The sequence below is a fragment of the Telopea speciosissima genome, chromosome 10 (genome assembly GCF_018873765.1).
Source record: "Telopea speciosissima isolate NSW1024214 ecotype Mountain lineage chromosome 10, Tspe_v1, whole genome shotgun sequence".
Classification (NCBI taxonomy): Eukaryota; Viridiplantae; Streptophyta; class Magnoliopsida; order Proteales; family Proteaceae; genus Telopea; species Telopea speciosissima.
This window is the reverse complement of record NC_057925.1, coordinates 39356888-39377778: the sequence shown is the minus strand read 5'-3', so window position 1 is coordinate 39377778 and position 20891 is coordinate 39356888. Positions and strand designations below refer to the sequence as shown.

At 41.4% G+C, this 20891-nt stretch overlaps 1 protein-coding gene across 2 annotated transcripts in view; it reads right to left on the bottom strand.

Annotated features, from left to right (window-relative positions):
- The window catches only part of LOC122642046 (DNA polymerase I A, chloroplastic/mitochondrial-like), a 41434-nt gene that overhangs the window by 534 nt on the left and 20009 nt on the right, over positions 1-20891 (bottom strand). For both annotated transcript variants that reach the window (XM_043835443.1, XM_043835444.1), the window contains exon 11: positions 174-263. In XM_043835443.1, coding sequence (XP_043691378.1) covers positions 174-263 — 90 coding nt within the window. The remainder of the gene's footprint in view (positions 1-173; positions 264-20891) is intronic.

The following is a 20891-nucleotide window of genomic DNA, read 5'->3' as shown; positions in this document are numbered from 1 at the left end:
ACCCCTCAAAATCATCATGTTTGAGAGCGACCCTAGATTCCAAACTGAAGTGCATATAACAGAGCAAAAATGCAAACTTAAACATAACTACTTAAGAATTATCCCGGAAATAAACAGTGATGCTTCTAGCTAACTGCAACCATCACCAAAAAAAAAAAACATATGAACTCAACCTGCAAAAGCAGCTTCCACCCAAGCTCTTTCAATTGTGTATTCCTTGATATTTCTAGCATGGCACACATAGCAACATCGGCAGCACTACCCTGTAAAAGTCAACAGTATCCGTGAGCCCATTAAGTGCTTTTGAAAAGAAGTGTGAAGAGTGTAATTGATTTACTGCAAGAATAAAAGCGGCACATGGAAAATCTTAAACCCAGTGCACCCAAGAAATGACACCAATTGGTTTACTATAAGAATAAATGCTGCATTCTAAGTTAATTATTTTCTTTGTTAATGTTAACAAAACAGATTTTTGAGAATGGCTTAAGTGATTGATGTGATCACTCAGCCTCTTTATTTATAGCTTTCAATAAGAGGGCAGAATTACAAATATGTCCCTGTATACCCGCCTATGCTAGCTACAGGGAATAAAATAGAAAAAAATCCAGAAATACCCTTATCGGGTTACATAACTCAACACTCCCCCTTAAGTTGGGGCATAGTTATCACACATGCCCAACTTGACTAAACTAGGATGAAACAACTTTCCACTTAGCCCTTTAGTGAAGAAATCAGCAAATTGATCATCAGACTTCACAAAAGGTATACAAATCTGCCCACTTTCTAACTTCTCCTTGATGAAGTGTCTGTCAATCTTCCACATGCTTGGTACGATCATGTTACACTGGATTGTGGGCAATGCTGATTGTTGCTTTGTTGTCACAGTACAGCATCATTGGACGATAAACAGAACCACTAATATTCTGGAGTAAACTCTGAAGCCACAATAACTCACATATGCCCTGGGCACGAAATTCGGCTTCAGCATTGGACCTTGCCCCAATATTTTGATTTTTTACTTCGCCACGTGACAAGATTGCCTCCTACAAAACTACAATAACCTGAAGTGGACTTCCTATCAGGATTACCACCCCAGTCAACATCTGTGTAAGCCTCAATGCGAAGATGTTGAATTGTATGGTGTATATCGTGGGGGTATACATGGGATTTTACTATGTAATTTTTCACTTTTTATCTTTCCTTTTTTCTTATCTAATAACTCTAAATAGTAGAGTTAATTAGAGTAAGGGTAGCAGTGCAATTTTCCCTTTAAAGATTCTTTATAAATAGAAGCTTGGCTGATTCTAATGAATCATTCAAACATTACAACCTAAAGGATTGTTCTTCTTTGATGAATTGCCTATTATAGTTCTCCTTCTCAGATTGGTGTGAAATTTTGAGGACTTCTTCCATCATCATTGAAGAGTACTCGATCAAGTTTTCATCCTATTTCATTGGAGATTTCTTGGGGTTATTGCTGTTGCCATTTTCAACAATCAATTTCTTGTGTTGCTGCCTTTTTTGGAGCATTTCTTTGGATCATCATGACTGGTTCTGGTTCTGGTTCTGGTTCTGACCTTACCTCTGCTACCTCTGGGTTTGATGGACGACCTTGGAGTGATTATCTTCCTCATGCAGCTGCAGTTAAGCTCGATGGTACCAACTACTTGATGCAGTCCAGATCTACCTACTTGACTATTGTAGGTCCAGATCTCACCTAGACACATTACTGGCACCACTGTTCAACCAACTGAGGAAGGTCCTACCAAGAAAAGATGGATTGCAAATGACTCCATGGTGATATCCTTCTTATTCAACTCTATGCAATCTGATATCTCTAGTGGGTACTTGTTACTTGATACAACAGTCCAGATCTGGGCTGGTGCAAAGGAGATATATGGTCAAGTTGAGAATGATGCCCAGGTGTATGAACTCCGTAAGAAGGTTCATGACACCACCCAGAAGGAACTATCTGTCTCTCAGTACTAGGCAGCCCTCTGAAGCTGATAGCAGAAACTCGATCATTATTCCAACTACCAGCCTACCAATGCTGCGGACATTGCTGCATATCGCAAGCATGTGGAGAAGATTTGAGTATATGTGTTAAATTATGTATACCAGAATACCGTGGCGGTATTCTGGTCATTTTAGAGTCGTATTTTACTTTATCTGTACCTCCTAGTTAAGTCGGCTGTACTAGGGGTATTTTTGGTCATTAGTTTGTAATCCTTTTTATTATAAATACAAGACTTGGTTGATCATATTGATCACTCAAGCAATTATTCTCTAATTCAGATCTCCTTACATGGCATCAGAGCAGGTTTCGAATTAGGGCAGTCCCTTCTCCTTCCATTCTCGATTTCCCCCCTTCCTTTCATTCTCGAGCTCTTCTTCCCCTCTCTTTCCCTTTGTTCTTCATCCTCCCACTAGGTCAGCATTGATGAAGTGATCTACAGATACAATTGCTGCCCTCTATCACCTCATTCATGTTATAAAAAAATTTCAGATCGATAGGAGCTTGTACACTGTCTGCGATATTTGAAGACTTCAAGGTTTTTTGGACTGATTCATCTAATCTGCCATAGAATCTCTCCACATTATTGAGGCTCAAGAACTGCAGCAGATTTATATTGGACAAGGTTCTATATCTTGCCACACTGCGGCTTCTCTCCCTGATCGATTTTGCTTTGATCTGCGGTTTTTTTTCAAAACCGCAAATATCGATCTGGGGTTTATACTTCTTTGTTGCTGCTGATTTTTGGAAGGTTACTTCAGTACTATTAGAAGCACACTCGATCCAAGTTTCAGCTCCTTCTGGTGGTTTTTTTATTGCAATATGCCCTCCATCGATTTCACCAAAGTCAGGGTTTTTTCAAAACCCTGAAAAAGTCGATCTATAGGATTTCACTGTCAGTTGCTGCTGGTTTTTGGAGACAACTCTTCTTCTATTTAAAGAGGTCTCCCCTCCAATTACAGCCCTTACCTTGGAGTTTTTATTGGGTTTCTTATCACCACAGCCCCTCTCTGTGATTTGGGCTTTTCTGCTATCCAATGGGTGACCATGAGGTCTCTACTGGTAGTTCTACTGCTGATGGGTATGGTAGGCATGACAACCGTGACCTTCTCCCTAATCCTATCAAACTAGATGGGAGCAATTACCTGATATGGTCTCGCTCTGCCTACTTTGCCATTGCTGGCCGTGGGCTTACTGGCTATATTGATGGTACTGTTGTTAGGCCAACTGAACCTGGTCCTCTTCTGAACAGGTGGATCTCCAATAATGGTATTCTAATGTCTTATTTGATTGGCTCAATATAATCAGACCTTGCCAATGGATTTCTACTTCTTGATACAGCTGCCCAGATCTAGTCTGCCAACAAGGAAACATATGGACAGCTTGGAAATGATGCCCAGGTTTATGAACTCCGAAAGAAAGTCCTTCATACCACTCAGGGGAGTTATCTATCTCCAAGTACTATGCTACTCTTCGCAGCCTCTAGCAACAGTTGGATCATTTTTCTGATTACCATCCCTCCACTCCTGGTGATATTGCCTCTTACAAGAAGCATGTTGACAAGATACGAGTCTATGACTTCTTGGCTGGATTAAATGTGGATTATGATTAGATTCGGGTTCAAGTGTTGGGCCACTCTCCTTTTCCCACACTTGAACAATCCTATGCGTTGGTCTCCACTGAAGAAAACCGTAGGCCTACTATGCTCCATTCTCCACCTACTGAGAGATCCGCACTACAGACTGCTTCCACTGCTGGAAACTCCTCTTCTGCTGATTCTACTAAGGGCATTGTCACTTGTAAGCACTGTAATAAGCCCTACCACACCAAAGAAAAGTGTTGGAAACTTCATGGGAAGCCAGCAGACTTTGAAGCCAAACGGGCTGCCAAGAAAAAACCAAACAAGAAGGCCCATCACTCTGTGTCTATTGCTACCAACCCCCCTACTGACATTGGTCTATCTCAGGAGGATCTACAGGCATTCCTACATGTGCTAAAGTCTTCCGCTGCTGTTGCCTCTACTATATCAACTACTGCCAATTCCCCTACTCCTTCAGGTTCAAACTTTACTCGGTCAGGTATTTCATTTGGTGGTCATTGTGCTTCTGTAGCTTCCCATCCTTGGATCATTGATTCTGGAGCTACAGATCACATGACCGGGTCCTTTAGCCTTTTCCATCACTATTCTCCCACTTTTGGGAAAGACAAAGTCAAGGTAGCTGATGGTTCCCTTTCTTCCATCTCTGGAAAAGGAATCATCAACTGCACTTCTTCTCTTCCTTTGTCTTCTGTTTTGCATATTCCTAATTTTACTACTAACCTTCTTTCCATTAGTAGTATTATTCGTGATCTTAACTGCAAAGTAACTTTTTTTCCTTCCCATTGTGTTTTTCAGGATCTGGCCTCTGGGAGGACGATTGGATTGGGTAAAGTGCACGGTGGCTTGTATCTGCTTGATGATGGTCGTCTCACTCCACCACGATTACCCTCTACCCACCAGAACTCCTTAGTCTCTTCTGAAATTTACCAATGCACTCTAGATTAGGTCACCCTCCATTAGGAATTTTCGCAACTTTATTTCCTACTTTGGTAAAAAAATGTGATAAGACTGAATTTTTTTGTGAGGCTTGTGTTCTGGCCAAACAGCCACGTTCAACTTATTTAGTTTCAAATAAAAGGAGTTCTTCGCTTTTTTATTTGGTGCATTCTGATGTTTGGGGCCCTAGTCGTAAGACTTCACTTTCCGGTAACCGATGGTTTGTTTCCTTTATCGATTGTCATTCTAAACACACATGGGTTTATCTTATGCACAGCAAAAGTCAAGTTTTTTCCTGTTTTCAACATTTTCATAAAATGGTCCAAACTCAGTTCCAGACTACTCTCAAGGTATTGAGAAGTGACAATGGCACAGAGTATAAGGCATAGTTGTCATGGCGTCGCCATATCCACCCCATGGCAGCACCACGACATGGCCATATCGGGCGACATGGTTGTTTCAAATTATAAAACAATTTTTTATGAATAATTTTTTTAAACCATTTTTTATTTTAATGCTTTTACCTTAACATAAAAAAAATTAAAAAACATATCAAACAAAAAACACTAATACACAATCACATATTCACATCAGCAATTTTTTTTTTTTATTTAGACAGGTTGTTTATTAGCTTTATTCACTCAATATAAATTACGTTCTTGTAATTGTTTTTTTGTTTTGTTACATTTGTAGTCACTTTCATATGAATCATATCTCAACTCTCATGATTTTTCAACTTTATTATCAGCAAGACTATTGCTATCAATTATTTGATAATCCATGATTTCACATACACTAATGGATATTACACTTTCATGAATTAAACCATAGTAGATTAGTAGTACACTTTCATGTTAATTTTTTATGTTATAGGGTATATATTATAGTATACTAAATGACATTAAAAATACAGAAAATAAAAAATAAAACATGGTCGATATGATCGCCATGGCGTTGCCATGGCAGGCGACATGTGGATATATCGACATGACACCCCTCCACCGACTTGGATCGCCGTGACGACGTGACAACTATGGTATAGGGAAACTCAATTTCAGAAATATTTTGTTGATTATGGGATTGTTCACTAGACTAGTTGTGTTGATACCCCAACCCAAAATGATGTGGCTGAAAGGAAGAATCGCCACTTGTTAGAAGTCGTTAGGGCGTCAGATGTTTTCACGCCATGTTCCCTCCCAATAGTGGGGGGATGTTGTTCTCACTGCAACCTATCTCATCAATTGGTTGCCTTTCCGTGTTCTTGACTCCCTCAGTCGGCTGAGATTTGACATGGGAGTTCCTCCTTTGTGGTTGCTCCCAAGGTGTTTAGTTGTGTGTGTTATGCTAGAGATATGAGATCTCGTGGCAAACTTGAACCTCACGGGTTGCGATGTCTTTTTTTAGGTAACTCTCCAACCCAGAAAGGTTATAAGTGTTACCATCCCCCTTCCCGTCATACTCTGGTCAGTATGGATGTCGTCTTTCATGAAAGTCTTTCCTATTATTCATCCTCACATCTTAGGGGGAGAGTTCTAGTTCTAGTGAAGATGTGTTTGTGCTTCCTTCCCTTGAAGTTCCTCCTCTCTCATCTCCTTTGGATGTTGCCGTATCTCCTATAGTTGTTGTCCAGCCTCCTTTGGCTGCTGCCCCATCTCCTATTGCTGTTGCCCGATCTCCTATAGCTGTTGTCTAGCCTCCTTTGGCTGCTGCCTCTTCATCCGAAGGGATTCCTTTACAGGGGTAGCTTGTAGAAAATAATGGTGGTAATGTTCCTAGTCAGGGGGAGTTGACTCCAGTTCAAAGAACCATCAGTGAATTTCAGAAGAGAATTGACAACTCCAACATCATCACCTATAAAAAGGGATGTACCAAAAGAGGGCAGCTTCAATCTACTGTAGCACCAATACCTATCCAGTTGCGACTCAGGATTCAGATCCTTCTCCTCCTGGTAAGACCTCTTCTTCCGACCTACCTATTGCTCATCGCAAAGGTACTAGGACTTGCACCCAACATCCCATTTCTCGATTTGTTTCTTATAGTTCTCATTCTCCATCTTTTTGTGCATTTGTGTCCTCTATTTCTTTTGTTTCCATTCCTAAAAATTGGCAGGAAGCTTATGCAGATGGAAAGTGGAAGGCAGCAATGTTGGAAGAAATGAAAGCATTAAAAAAAATAATACTTGGGATCTGGTAGCCCTAAAACCAGTGGGATGTAAATGGGTGTTTGTGGTCAAACAGAAGGTTGATGGGTCTGTGGATCGATATAAGGCAAGTCTGGTTGCAAAGGGCTTCACTCAGACATATGGGATTGACTACCAGGAGACCTTAGCTCCTGTTGCAAAGTTGAATACTGTTCAGGTTTTACTATCTTGTGCATTCAATCTTGGATGGGATCTACAACAGCTAGATGTGAAGAATGCCTTCCTAAATGGACAACTTGGTGAGGAGGTGTACATGGATATTCCACCAAGGTTTTCTTGTGACAGTAATCAAGGCAAAGTGTGCAAATTGTAGCGAGCACTTTATGGGCTAAAGCAGCCACCTCGAGTATGGTTTGGCCGGTTTTACAAGGCCATGATTTCTATGGGCTATAAGCAGAGTAATGCTGATCACACTCTCTTTATAAAGAAGGTTGGTGGAAAACTCACTGTTTTTATAATCTATGTTGATGACATTGTGGTTACTGGCAACAATGGTGATGAGATCAGCCGGTTGAAGAAGTTTCTTGGGCAGGAGTTTGAGATTAAAGATCTGGGGAAGCTACGGTATTTTCTTAGAATTGAGGTTGCCAAATCTTCTAAAGACATCTTTCTCTCCCAAAGGAAGTATGTCCTAGATTTGTTGGCTGAAACTAGTTTATTTGGATGTCACCCTTCAAATACTCCTATGGAGGCTACTGTCTGTCTCAAAGAAGAGGGTGAACCTGTTGATAAAGGCAAGTACCAAAGACTAGTGGGGAAGCTGATCTATCTCTCACACACACGTCCTGACATTGCTGTTGCTGTGAATACTGTGAGTCAGTTTATGCATGACCCCTATTCTTCTCATATGGAGGTTGTTCTTCATACTCTTCACTGCTTGAAGTCCTGGAAAAGGCATTCTTCTGTCTCCTCATGGTCACCTACGGATAGACATAGTTATCAAGGTGTTGCCATGGCGTCCAGGCTCCTTGGTCGCCTTGGGCGCCATGGCAGGCGCCTTGCCGCCATGCCGGTGTCGCCTTGAATTTTGCCCCTCTAAAACGCCATGGTCGCTTTCCCGCCTTGATAACTATGCGGATAGAAGCATATATCGATGCTAATTAGGCTAGTTCTACAGATTAGAAGTCTATCACAAGGTATTGTTCTTTTGTAGGTAGCAATCTTGTCACTTGGCGTAGCAAGAAGTAGAATGTGGTGGCCCGTTCTAGTACTGAAACAGAATTTCATGTTATGGCACAAGGCATTTGTGAGTTACTTTGGCTGAAAGGCTTGCTACAAGACCTTAGTGTTCCTGTTCATCTTCCTATGATGTTGTATTGTGACAACAAGCCTGCAATAATCATTGCACACAACCCGATTACCCGGTACAGCATGATCGCACTAAGCATGTTGAAGTGGATAGGCATTTCATTAAAGAGAAATTGGAACAAGGGTTGATTTGCATTCCCTTTGTGAAGTCTACTGATCAGATTGCTGATATTTTCACCAAGGGATTGTCTGAAAAGTTGTTCCATCTTAATTTAGTCAAGTTGGGCATGATTGACATATTTACACCAACTTGAGGGGGAGTGTTGAATTATGTATACCAAAATACCGTGGGGGTATTCTGGTCATTTTCGAGTTGTATTTTACTTTATCTGTACATCCTAGTTAAGTCAGCTATACTAGGGGTATTTTTGGTCATTAGTTTGTAATCCTATTTATTATAAATACGAGGCTTGGTTGATCATATTGATCACTCAAGCAATTATTCTCTAATTCAAATCTGCTAACAGTATGATTTCCTTATTGGTTTGAATGTCGAGTATGATTAGATTCGGGTTCAAATTTTGAGCAGGGTCCGCATTGGTCCTTACAGAGTAGAGTCGCCGAGCTGCTATGTTGAACATTCCTACTATTAACCGATCAGCCCTCCAAGTTGGGGCCAGCCCTAGCCATACTCTCACTACCGATAGTTCCGCTCATTTGGGTGCTTCTTCGAAAGAGGTTGTTCGATGTGAGTATTGCAACAAATCATTCCATACAAAGGCTACTTGTTGGAAGCTCCATGGGATGCCTGCTGACTTCGAAGCCAAACGTGCAGCCAAGGGTAAACCCAAGACGCTCATCACATAGAGACAATTGCCACTTCACCTCCTACCAAATTGGGTCTTTCTCCGGAGGAGCTACAAACCTTCCGTCGCATGCTGAGGGCCTCATCTGCTTCCGTTGCATCCTCCAATACCTTTGCACCAGCCACTTCATGTTCCCATTTTGCCCAGTCGGGTATTCCTTTCGGTGGTCATTGTGCATCGGTTGTTTCCACTCCATGGATTATAGACTCCGGTGCCAATGACCATATGACAGCTTCTTCCAATTTATTTCATAAGTATTTTCCTTTATCTGGTAAAGACAAAGTTCGAGTAGCAGATGGTACCCTCTCTTACGTATCTGGGAAGGATTCCATAAGTTGCTCTCCCTCTCTTACCTTGTCTTTAGTCCTACATACTCCTAACTTAATTACTAATCTTCTTTCTATTAGTAGTTTGACCTGAGATTTGAACTGTAAAGTAACCTTTTATCCTGATCATTGTGTTTTCCAGGATCTGGTGCATTTGAGGACGATTAGATTGAGTAGGGTGCATGGTGGTCTCTACTTGCTTGAGGGCGCTTCTACACCAACAGCCTTGCCTTCTCAGCTTCATCCAGTCCATCCTCAGCTTTCGTTTACATTTTCTACTACTTTGTATCAATGGCACTGTCGTTTGGGTCATCCCCCCTTAGGGATTTTATCTCTTTAGTTTCCTAAACTAGTTCAAGAATGTAATTGAACTGAGTTTTTTTGTGAGGCCCGTGTTATGGCCAAACAAACTCATTCTACTTATTCTCCTATTAATTAAAGAAGCAGTGTTATTTTTAACTTGGTTCATTCTGATGTGTAGGGCCCCTCTCGTCACACTTCAATTTCTGGTCATCGCTGGTTTGTTACTTTTATAGATTACCATTCTCGTCTTACTTGGGTTTATATGATGCAACACAGAAGTATTTCATTGTTTTCAGCTATTTCATAAAATGGTTCAAACCTAGTACCAAGCTACCATTAAAATTCTTAGGAGTAATAATAGTACTGAGTACACAGAGGGCCAGTTCCAACAATACCTAGCTGATCATGGCATTGTTCACCAAACCAGCTGTGTTGACACCCCTGCCCAAAACGGGGTCGCCGAAAGAAAGAACCGCCACCTCTTGGAAGTAGCCCTTGCTCTCATGTTTGCTCGTCATGTCCCTTCCCAATACTGGAGTAATGTTGTTCTTACTGCTGCTTATCTCATCAACCGCATGCCTACTCATTTCTTGGGTACTCGATCTCCTATTGAGATATTGGACGGGTCTTCCTCTTTTATTGTTCCCCCCTCCCGCACTTTTGGCTGTGTTTGTTATGTCCATGACACACATTCTCCTGCCAAGTTTGAACCACATAGACTGCGGTGTATTTTCCTTAGGTATTCTCCAACACAAAAAGGCTATGGGTGTTACTTTCCTCCTACTCGTCGTACTATGATGAGTATGGATGTTATCTTTCATAAGTTAGTTTCCTACTATTCCCCGCCTCCTCTTTAGGGGGAGAGTACTAATGAAGATGTGGCTGTCCAGGATCCTTTTCTTCCTATCGATGTTGTGGACACTGAGATTCCAACACATGGGGAGCCTATTTCTCAGGTTAAAAAAAAGCTACTAGATGATTCCAACCTCAAAACCTTTTGCTGAAAGCGATCAAAGAACAAGCAAGTTGAGATCACTACCACAACAACACCTGAACCTGTTAAATTGGAACCCTTTAAGCCAGAACCGAGCTCCATTGGTAATCCCTCTTCTCCTCAACCTTCTCTTGATCTTGATTTCATAGTTATCAAGGCGTCGCCATGGCGTCGCCTTGGACACCTTGGGCGCCATGGCGGTGTCGCCTTGAATTTTGACCCTCTAAAACGCCATAGACGCCTTGCCGCCTTGATAAGACCTATTGCTCATCGTAAAGGCACTAGGTCTTGTACTCAACACCCCATATCTCAAGTTGTTTCTTATGATGTATTATCTACTTCCTCCCGTACATTTGTTTCTTCTCTTTCCTCTGTTGGCATTCCACACAATTGGCAGCAGGCTCTTGCAGATTCGAAGTGGAAAGCAGCCATGGTTGAAGAAATGAATGTCCTAAAGAAAAACAACACATGGGACATTGTAGCTCTTCCTCCATGAAAGAAACCAGTTGGGTGCAAGTGGGTGTTTGTGGTCAAGCAGAAAGTTGATGGTAGCGTGGATAGATACAAGGCAAGACTTGTGGCTAAATGGTTCACTCAAACCTATGGGATTGATTACCAGGAGACCTTTACCCCTGTTGCCAAGCTAAATACAACTAGAGTTTTACTGTCATGTGTTGTAAATCTAGGGTGGGATCTATAACAACTTGATGTGAAAAATGTTTTCCTTCATGGAGAGCTTGATGAGGAAGTGTACATGGAAGTTCCTCCTGGTTTTTCATCTGACACAACCAGTGACCAAGTTTGCAACATGAAGTGTGCTCTATATGGCCTTAAACGGTCTCCTAGAACTTAGTTTAGTAGATTTCGTAAGGCCGTGACCTCTATGGGATTCAAACAGAGCAATGCTGATCATACCTTGATCATCAAGCATCATGGTGACAGGGTCACAATCCTTATTGTATATGTAGATGATATAGTTGTAACTGGAAATGACAGTGAGGAGATAAATCACCTTCAGGAGTTTCTCGGACATGAGTTTGAGATCAAGGATCTAAGAAAGCTCAGGTATTTTCTTGGGATTGAAGTTGCAAGATCATCAAAAGGCATCTATCTTTCCCAGAGGAAATACATCCTAAACCTTTTTATCAGAGACAAGACTGTTGGGTTGCCATCCAAATGATACCCCTCTAAAAGGTAACACCAAACTGAAGGAAGGTAATGGAGAACCAGTTGAAAAAGGTCGTTATCAGAGGTTGGTGGGAAAACTGATCTACTTATCTCACACACAACCCGACATTGCCTTTGCTATGACCCTGGTAAGCTAGTTCATGCATGATCCCTATTCCACTCATATGGAGGTTGTTCTTCGCATTTTTAGTTACTTGAAGGCAGCTCCAGGAAAGAGAATTCTCTTATCTCCACATGATCACTTGAAGGTTGAAGCCTATACAGATGTTGATTGGGGTGGCTCTTCAAACCGTAAGTCTGTTACAGGATATTGCACCTTTGTTGGAGGTAACCTAGTTATATGGCGCAGCAAGAAGCAAAATATGGTGGCTAGATCAAGTGCCGAAGCTGAATTTCATGCAATGGCCCAAGGCATTTATGAATTGTTATGGCTTCAAGGCTTACTTCAAGACATTGGTATTCCTACTCCTCTTCTTATGATGCTATATTGTGACAACAAGGCTGCAATTAGCATAGCTCACAACCCAGTTCAGCATGACCGCACTAAACATGTGGAGATTGATAGACATTTTATTAAGGAAAAGCTTGAGAGTAGTCTTGTTTGTGTTTCCTTCGTGAAGTCTGAAGATCAACTCGTTGATGTATTTACTAAGGAGTTGAGTGGAAAGCTATTTCATCCTCTTGTATCCAAGTTGGGCATGATTTATATTTATGCTCCAACTTGAGGGAGAGTATTGAATTGTATGGTGTATACCGTGGGGGTATACATGGGATTATACTATGTAATTTTTTCCTTTTTATCTTTCCTTTTTCCCTATCTAATAACTCTAAATAGTAGAGTTAGTTAGGGTAAGGGTAGCACTGTAATTTTCCCTTTAAAGCTTCTTTATAAATAGAAGCTTGGCTGATTCTAATGGATCATTTAAGCATTACAACCTAAAGAATTGTTCTTCTTTCTTCTAACAGATGATGATCATGCGGAGACAGGAGAATCCCTTTTCCTGGAGCTGACTTCAAGTAATGGAGAATACGAAGAACAGCCATATGAGTGGAGTAGGGATCATGCATGAACTGACTGACCAAGCTTACTGCAAATACAATGTCCGGTATAGTGTGGGAGAGATAAATTAATTTTCCCACCAACTGTTGATATCGACCCTTATCAACCAGATCACCATCCTTCTCTTGCAGACGAGTAGTAGCTTCCAAAGGAGTGTCACATAGATGGCATCCTAACAAACCAGTCTCTGAGAGGTCTAGAACATACTTCCTTTAAGAGAGAAAAATGCCTTTGGGAGAACAGGCAACTTCAAGGAAATACCTGAGCTGTCCTAGATCTTTTATTTCAAATTCTCGTCCCAAGAAAGTCTTCAGGTGAGAAACTTCATCTCTATCATTACCAGTCATAACTATGTCATCAACATAGACTATAAGAAGAGTGACATTTGCTCCATTTTGCTTGATGAACAAGGTGTGATCAGCATTACTCTGTTTGTATCCCACAGAGATCATGCTTTATGGAACCTGTCAAACTAAGCCCGAGGAGATTGCTTCAGCCCATATAATGCCCGCTTCAACCTGCAAACCTTCCATGAGTCTTGTCACTAGAAAAACCTGGAGGAACCTCTATATAAACCTCCTCTTTCAGCTCTCCATGAAGGAATGCATTTTTTACATCCAATTGCTGCAAATCCCAGCCTAGATTGACAGCATATGATAGCAAAACCCGAACAATACTCAACTTTGCAACTGGGGCAAACGTCTCCTAATAGTCAATCCCATAGGTTGAGTAAAGCCCTTGGCCACAAGTCTGGCCGTATATCTGTCCACTGTTCTGTCCGGCTTCTGCTTGACAACAAACATCCATTTACAACCAATTGGTTTCTTGCTCGAAGGAAGAACCACTAGCTCCCACATCTCATTTTTGGATAAGGTCGTCATCTCTTCCATCATGGTTATTTTCCACTTTAGATCTGCAATCGCCTCTTGCCATTTTTTAGGAATGGAAGCAGAGGAAAGAGAAAACACAAATGCACAACAGGAAGAAGATAAAGCATCATAGGAAACAAAATTGGAGATGGGATGTTGGGTGCAAGACCTAATGCCTTTACGAACAGCAATAGGTAAACCAAGAGAAGGATCCTTACTAGATGATGTAGCAGAGTTTGGATCTAGATCAAGTTCTGACAATTGGAGAAGTGGTACGGTACTGGTAGTCTCAACTTGCTCTTTGTGCTTCCAGGTACAGACTTTATCAACAGGAATCTGACTTTATCAACAGAAATCTGACTCACAGGACTACGCTCCCCTTGAATAAGAATCAAACTGGAGACTGAAGTTGGAGGTTCTGGAGAAGGCGGCTCACCTTGAATAGGAGCCGGTGGCCCGGTAGGAGAGCAGACACATCTTCAAAACCTAGATCATGCTCCCCTGAAGATGTGGCTGAGAATAATACGTCAGGGATTCATGGAAGACAATATCCATAGTACCAAAGTACGCCGAGTGGGTGGGTGATAACACTTGTTTCTGGGTGGCTGAGTAGTCTTAAAAAATACACCGAATGCTCCGAGGATCAAGCTTGCCATGAGGATGATGGTTGCGAGCATAACAAACACAACCAAAATTTTTTGGTGGGACCACAAAAGAAGAACCATGGAGAAGGTCAATAGGGGCACAGCCATCAAGTACATGGGTAGGCATTCGGTTAATGAGATAGACAGCGGTGAGGATAGCATCACTCCAATATTGAGAAGGAACCTGTCGTGCAAACATAATGGGCCGAGCCACTTCCAAAAGGTGCCGATTTTTTCTTTTAGCCACCCCATTCTGGGCCGGAGTATCGACACAGCTGGTTTGATGAAGGATGCCATTTTCAGCCATATAATTTTGGAACTGGCCATCCATGTATTCCCTGCCATTATCATTCCGCAATATTTTTAATGTGGCATTGAATTGGGTCTGAACCATACGATGAAATAGCTGAAAACATCGAAAAACCTCACTCTTGTGCTACATCATATACACCCAAGTGGTCCTAGTAAAGCAATCGATAAAGGAAACAAACCATCTATGGCCAGAAATAGAAACACAACGGGCAGGGCCCCACACATTAATATGAACTAAAGTAGAGGGAGAAATACTGCTTTTATTTAATGGAGAGTAAGAGGAATGAATCTGTTTAGCCAAAACACAGGCCTCACATAACAACTCATCCGTTTTACAATCTTTAACTAACTGAGGAAATAAAAAAAGCTAAATTTCTACGAGGGTAACCAAGCTGACAATGCCATAGATGGAGATCCAAAGAAGTGGCCAAATGTAACTGATGAGCCGAGGATGAAGCTGACAGTGGACAAGTCTGACCCGTGTCGAGTATGTAGAGACCACCAAGTACCTTACCACCCCCAATCATGTACCCTTTCACCAGATCCTGTATGACACAATGAGAGGGAAAGAAAGTTATTTTGCAGTTCAAATCTTTGGTTAGACTACTAATGGAAAGAAGATTGATAGAAAATGAAGGAACATGCAAAACAGAATTTAATGTAAGGGTAGAAGAGTAGCGAATGGAACCCTTTCCATTAATAGGAGAAAGAGAACCATTAGCTACTCGAACACTATCTTTTTCAGAACAGGGAGAATACTGGTAAAACACATGGGAAGAACCAGTCATGTGGTTAGTAGCACCAGAATCTATAATCCAAGGAACAAAGATAGCCGATGCACAATGACTACCGACTAGAATACCTAAAGTAAAGTAAGAACCAGAAGGGGCAGCAGGCGTAGATGCCGTAGTAGGAGCAGCAGAAGAGGCCTGTAGCATCTGATGGAAAGCTAGGAGTTCATCCTGAGTAAGACCAATGTCTGTAGAAGGGGTGGCAGCAGCAGTAGCAGTCGATTCAATAAGATTGGCCTTGGGATTGGACTTCCCACGGCCACGCTTCGCTTCAAAATCAGCAGGCTTCCCATGTAATTTCCAGCATTAAGCCTTAGTATGATATGGTTTGTTGCAGTATTCACACTTGACAGGGTCCTTGGAGGCAGCATTAGCACCATCCGTAATGGTAATGGAAGTGGGGCTGGAAGTAGTTTGTAGGGCAAAGCGATCAATAGTAGGAGTATGTAACATAGCAGCCCGACGAGTCTCTTCTGTATGAACCAAAGCAAATGACTGCTCTAGTGTAGGAAAGGGAGAGCGGCTAAGGACTTGCACTCGAATAGGGTCATCCTCCATATTCAGACCAGCCAAGAAGTCATAGATGCAGATTTTGTCGACGTGTTTGCGATAGGCAGCAATATCAGTAGCAGTAGAGGGCTTAAAATCGGAGTAATGATCCAATAGCTGCCACAAGCTTTTGAGGGCAGCATAGTACACAAATACGGACAGCTCCTTCTGAGTGGTGTCGTGAGCCTTTTTGCGTATCTCATACACCTGAGCATCATTCCCAACGCGTCCATAAGTCTCTTTGGCAACACTCCAGATTTGATGGGCTGTTTCTAGAAGTAAAAAATTGTCGGAGAACAAAAAAACCCAGAAAACCTGAATATGGCCAAAATCTCAGAAATAAGGCTGGAAGCAAGGTCGAGTGGCCCTCTTGGATGTTGAAAACACCTCTGAAAAAATCAGCAGCAATGAAGAACCCTAACCCAAATATCGATAGGTGCCAGGGTTTTGAAAAAAACCCCGAAAGGTGAGATCGATTTTAGTAAGGGACTAAAAAAAAAACTTGTAGTAGAGCTTGGATAGGTGCTAGGAACCGCAGATGAGTCTCCAACTGAGGAAGAGCAGCCTTCAAAGTGGAAAGAGCTTGATCTTCAAAAAACAAGAAGAACTCTGTAACAAAATAAAAAGAAAAAAACTGATCAGAAGAAGAAGATAAAGAAAGAGAGAAGATGAGAGAAGAGCCTACTAGAGATGGAGTAGTCTCGATAGTCTCGATTGTGAGTGTTGCTTCTCTCACGCAAGGAATATATTGATTAATCTTTCTAAATATGTTTCCTAAATTGAGGAAACAGAATTACACCAAATAACTGAAATAAGGAAAGTAAATAAAGACAAAATAAGACTACAACTGGCCTATTCGTACTATATGGACTGGCCAGCTATGTCCATGACTAATGTACCACCACGGTACATTAAGTCATGGACCCCCATACAACATTTAACACTCCCCCTCAAGCTGGAGCATACAAATCCCCCAAGTCCAGCTTGCTGAGATTGTTCCGAAAGGTAGGCCCAAACAATGGCTTTGTAAACATATCACCCAACTAATTTGCAAAAGAAGTAAATGGAGTAGTAATCAGCTTCTTCATAACCGCATCTCTAACAAAATGGCAATCCACTTCAATGTGCTTTGTACGCTCATGAAACACTCGATTCTTAGCTATGTAGATAGCAACTTAATTATCACAAAACATCTTCATAGGAGGAACTAAAAATCCCATCTCCTGAAGGAGATTGCAAAGCCACATTAACTTGGAAGTTGTATGAGCCATTGCTCTATATTCAGCCTCTGCACTAGACTTAGATATAGTAGCCTGCTTCTTACTCCACCAAATTACTAAATTTCCTCCAACAAAAGTGCAATATCCAATAGTAGAACGCCGGTCACTGTCAGAACCAGCCCAATCAGCATCGGAAAATCCAATAAGATCAACACTGTTACGTGATCGATAAATAAGACCTTTCCCTGGAGCACCCTTTAAATACCTCAAGATGTGATAGGCTGCCTCCCAATGCATTTGCTTTGGAGCATGCATAAACTGGCTAACTACTCCAACAGCAAAGGAAATGTCGGGGTAAGTGACAGTCAAATAAATAAGCTTCCCAACAAGTCTTCTATATTGGTGTACGTCATCAAAGATATCCCCATCTTTGCCAAACTTCTGATGAGGATCCATGGGAGTATCGGCTGGTTTAGAAGCTACTATGCCAGTGTCATATAGTAGGTCTAACACATACTTTCGCTGTGATAGACCGATACTCTTTTTACCCCATAGGACTTCAATGCCAAGAAAATAACTAAGGTGACCCAGGTCCTTCATCTGAAACTGCTTGTGTAGATAGGCTTTGACATCTGCAATGCCAGACTCATCATTACCAGATATGATAATGTCATCAACATACACCACAAGTACCACCAACTTGGAACCTCGGCGACGGATAAAAACCTGAATGATCCGAATAACATTGGAAAAAACCACACTGTCACAAAACTGCTAAATTTGTCAAACCATGCCCTTGGGGACTGCTTCAAACCATAGATAGCCTTTTTCAACTTGCATACACGTGCAAAATTCTCCCCCTGAGCAACATACCCTGGAGGTTGGTCCATATAAACTTCCTCCTTGAGATCACCATAGAGGAATGCATTCTTAATATCCATCTGATAAAGAGGCCAATTCAGATTAACAATAATAGATATAAGAACTCGAACAGAATTGAGGCAAGCAACGGGAGAGAAGGTCTCACAGTAGTCAACCCCATAGGTCTGGGTATAGCCTTTAGCAATAAGACGAGCCTTGAGACGCTCAACCGATCCATCCGGATTATATTTGATAGCGTATACCCAGCGACAATGGACCAAATCCTTACCGGGAGGCAAATCCCACCAATGTCCATGTCCGATGGGACAATAGAGCATCCATTTCCACATCCATAGCATCCTTCCAATGGCTGGTTCCATACTATTCCATAACCGGATTTTTAACAGTGGAGTTATCACGCATCCAAGTAGTGTAGGCAGCAGTGGAAACCTTATCTTTAGAGTCATAAGGAGGATCTTCAGTGAGATGTTGGACCTTATCCTTAGCATACAGATAGGTTTGTACAGCCTGTACCCATAGAGTGTAATTAGAAATCCCAGCCAGTTTAACACCAGTAATAGGTAGATGAATATGGTCCACAGTAGCTTTGGTCCCTTCCATAATATTAAACCAGAAAAGGAATAACAGGCAGTGAAGAAGTAACAGCAAGGTAAGGACCAAATATCAAGGCTCAATAGGACTAAGAACAAGTCATATGGCATCCACAACAAGTTTTATATATGTAGAATACACATAGCAGAACTGGCAGCCAGTAAAATAGCTATCGAGAAGCACAAAACAGGGGGTAAAACAGGTTTTGATAAAAATCAGAATAACATCACCTGATATAGATATTGAAGAATGCTTTGGGGAAGAAAAATAAAAGCCTAGAAGCTCAGACCAAGAAAGCAACAGTCTCAGCTGTTATAGAGAATATAGCAGTCCTAGAAAATCTAGGAAAAACAGAGTATCGCAGGTCAAAAACTGTAGTCCTTTAGGAACAGGAATAGGAGAACTCAAAAAGTTTCAAAACTCTGATCGAGTGACACATATATGTAGCAGAATAGAACCCCACAGGTTGGAGCAGTGCATCTAGTGGGATGAAGAGAACCAAAATTGAAAAATCCAAAAAAAAAAAAACTTGCGCAAGAAGATATCCTTCACTCAATCCTTAAAACATCAGTTAGCCCTTGCAGGGAATATATGCAGAATCAATCCTCACACAGTACATGATCTTCAGACATAGTATAGGATAGCAGTACACTCCTAGTTTGCTTGCGTAATCATCAACTAGGACATCATGTAGATAGGCAGCATAGGTTGCTGCAGCCAACAAGAAGGACGACTTCGAACTTGATCAAACCAGAATCGTAGAATGAACAACCTGGATTTAATCAATGCTCTGATATCATGTAACAAAATAAAAAGAAAAAAACTGATCAGAAGAAGAAGATGAGAGAAGAGCCTGCTAGAGATGGAGCAGTCTCGGTTGTGAGTGTTGCTCCTGTCACGCAGGGAATTTATTGATTAATCTTTCTAAATATGTTTCCTAAATTGAGGAAACAGAATTACACCAAATAACTGAAATAAGGAAAGTATATAAAGACAAAATAAGACTACAACTGGCCTATTCGTACTATATGGACTGGCCAGCTGTGTCCATGACTTATGTAACCCCACGGTACATTAAGTCATGGACCCCCATACAACATTTAACAAACTCCAAAATCACAGAGGAGGGGGGGCTGCAGCAACTATCGACCACAAGTAAATTTAGGTCATAAAAATAGGGCAGGTTTGAGGGCAGTAGCTAGATCATATGATCACCTCATTAGTGCTGCCCTACGGTGAAGGAAGAGAACCAAGAAGAAAGAGGAGAGAAAGATCGAGGGAAAGAGGGAGGGAAGAAAAAATGATGGGAGGATAGAGGGTTTTGAAAACTTAGATCAGAGGGAATTTGGCTCTAATACCATGTTAACAAAACAGATATTTAAGAATGGCTTAAGTGATTAATGTCATCACTCAGCCCCTTTATTTATAGCTTTCAATAAGAGGGCAGAATTACAAATATGTCCCTGTATAGCCGACTATGCTAGCTACATGGAATAAAATAGAAAAAAAAAATCCCAGAAATACCCTTATCGGGTTACATAACTCAACAATTAACTTTTCTTCCTCCACACACACTGACGTCAATTGCATTGAATTGAGTTACCACTGCAGCACTATCAGCTGCAACCTCAAATCCAACTACTATAACAATAAAAGGCAAATCTGAATCTGATGAGTTGATCACTGGCTAGTTGGATGCTGTCAAGGACAAGACCAAAACCTTGGACATGAAAATGGTACTTAGGCAAAGAGACCAAGCATGGTGGTCAAGGACCACTTCAAAAGCCCCTATTGTCCCCTGGTGTAAGGTGGTTTGGTTTAGCAACAGCATTTGTAGACAATGTTTCATTGTTTGGAGAGCTATGACTAATTCACTTCTGAGTTCCTTTTTCAAAGAAATTCGTCAATCCCTAACTGTTGCCTCTGTTGGAACTCCTTGGAAAATGTAGAGCACTTGTTCTTGTTCTTTTCCTGTTCATTCTCAAATTCTGTCTGGAAAGGTATCCTAGGAAATGTTAGCACCACCCTTGAGCTATCCTTCCTTTTCATAGAGAATGGAGGTGGATCGTGAAAAACTTCAGTGGCAAAACAATATGTGACACCCTTGGTAAGTTGACCTTTGGTGCAATGATATATCATGTATGGTGGGAAAGAAACAAGAGAAGATGGTCTTCACCATCGTGCACTGTTGAGAAGATTTGGGCTTCCATCACCTTTGATGTCAAGAACAGGCTACTTCGCATCCACTCTGTAATGTAGTCCTAGGTAGGAGTAGTCCCACTAGGAACCAGGGTAATA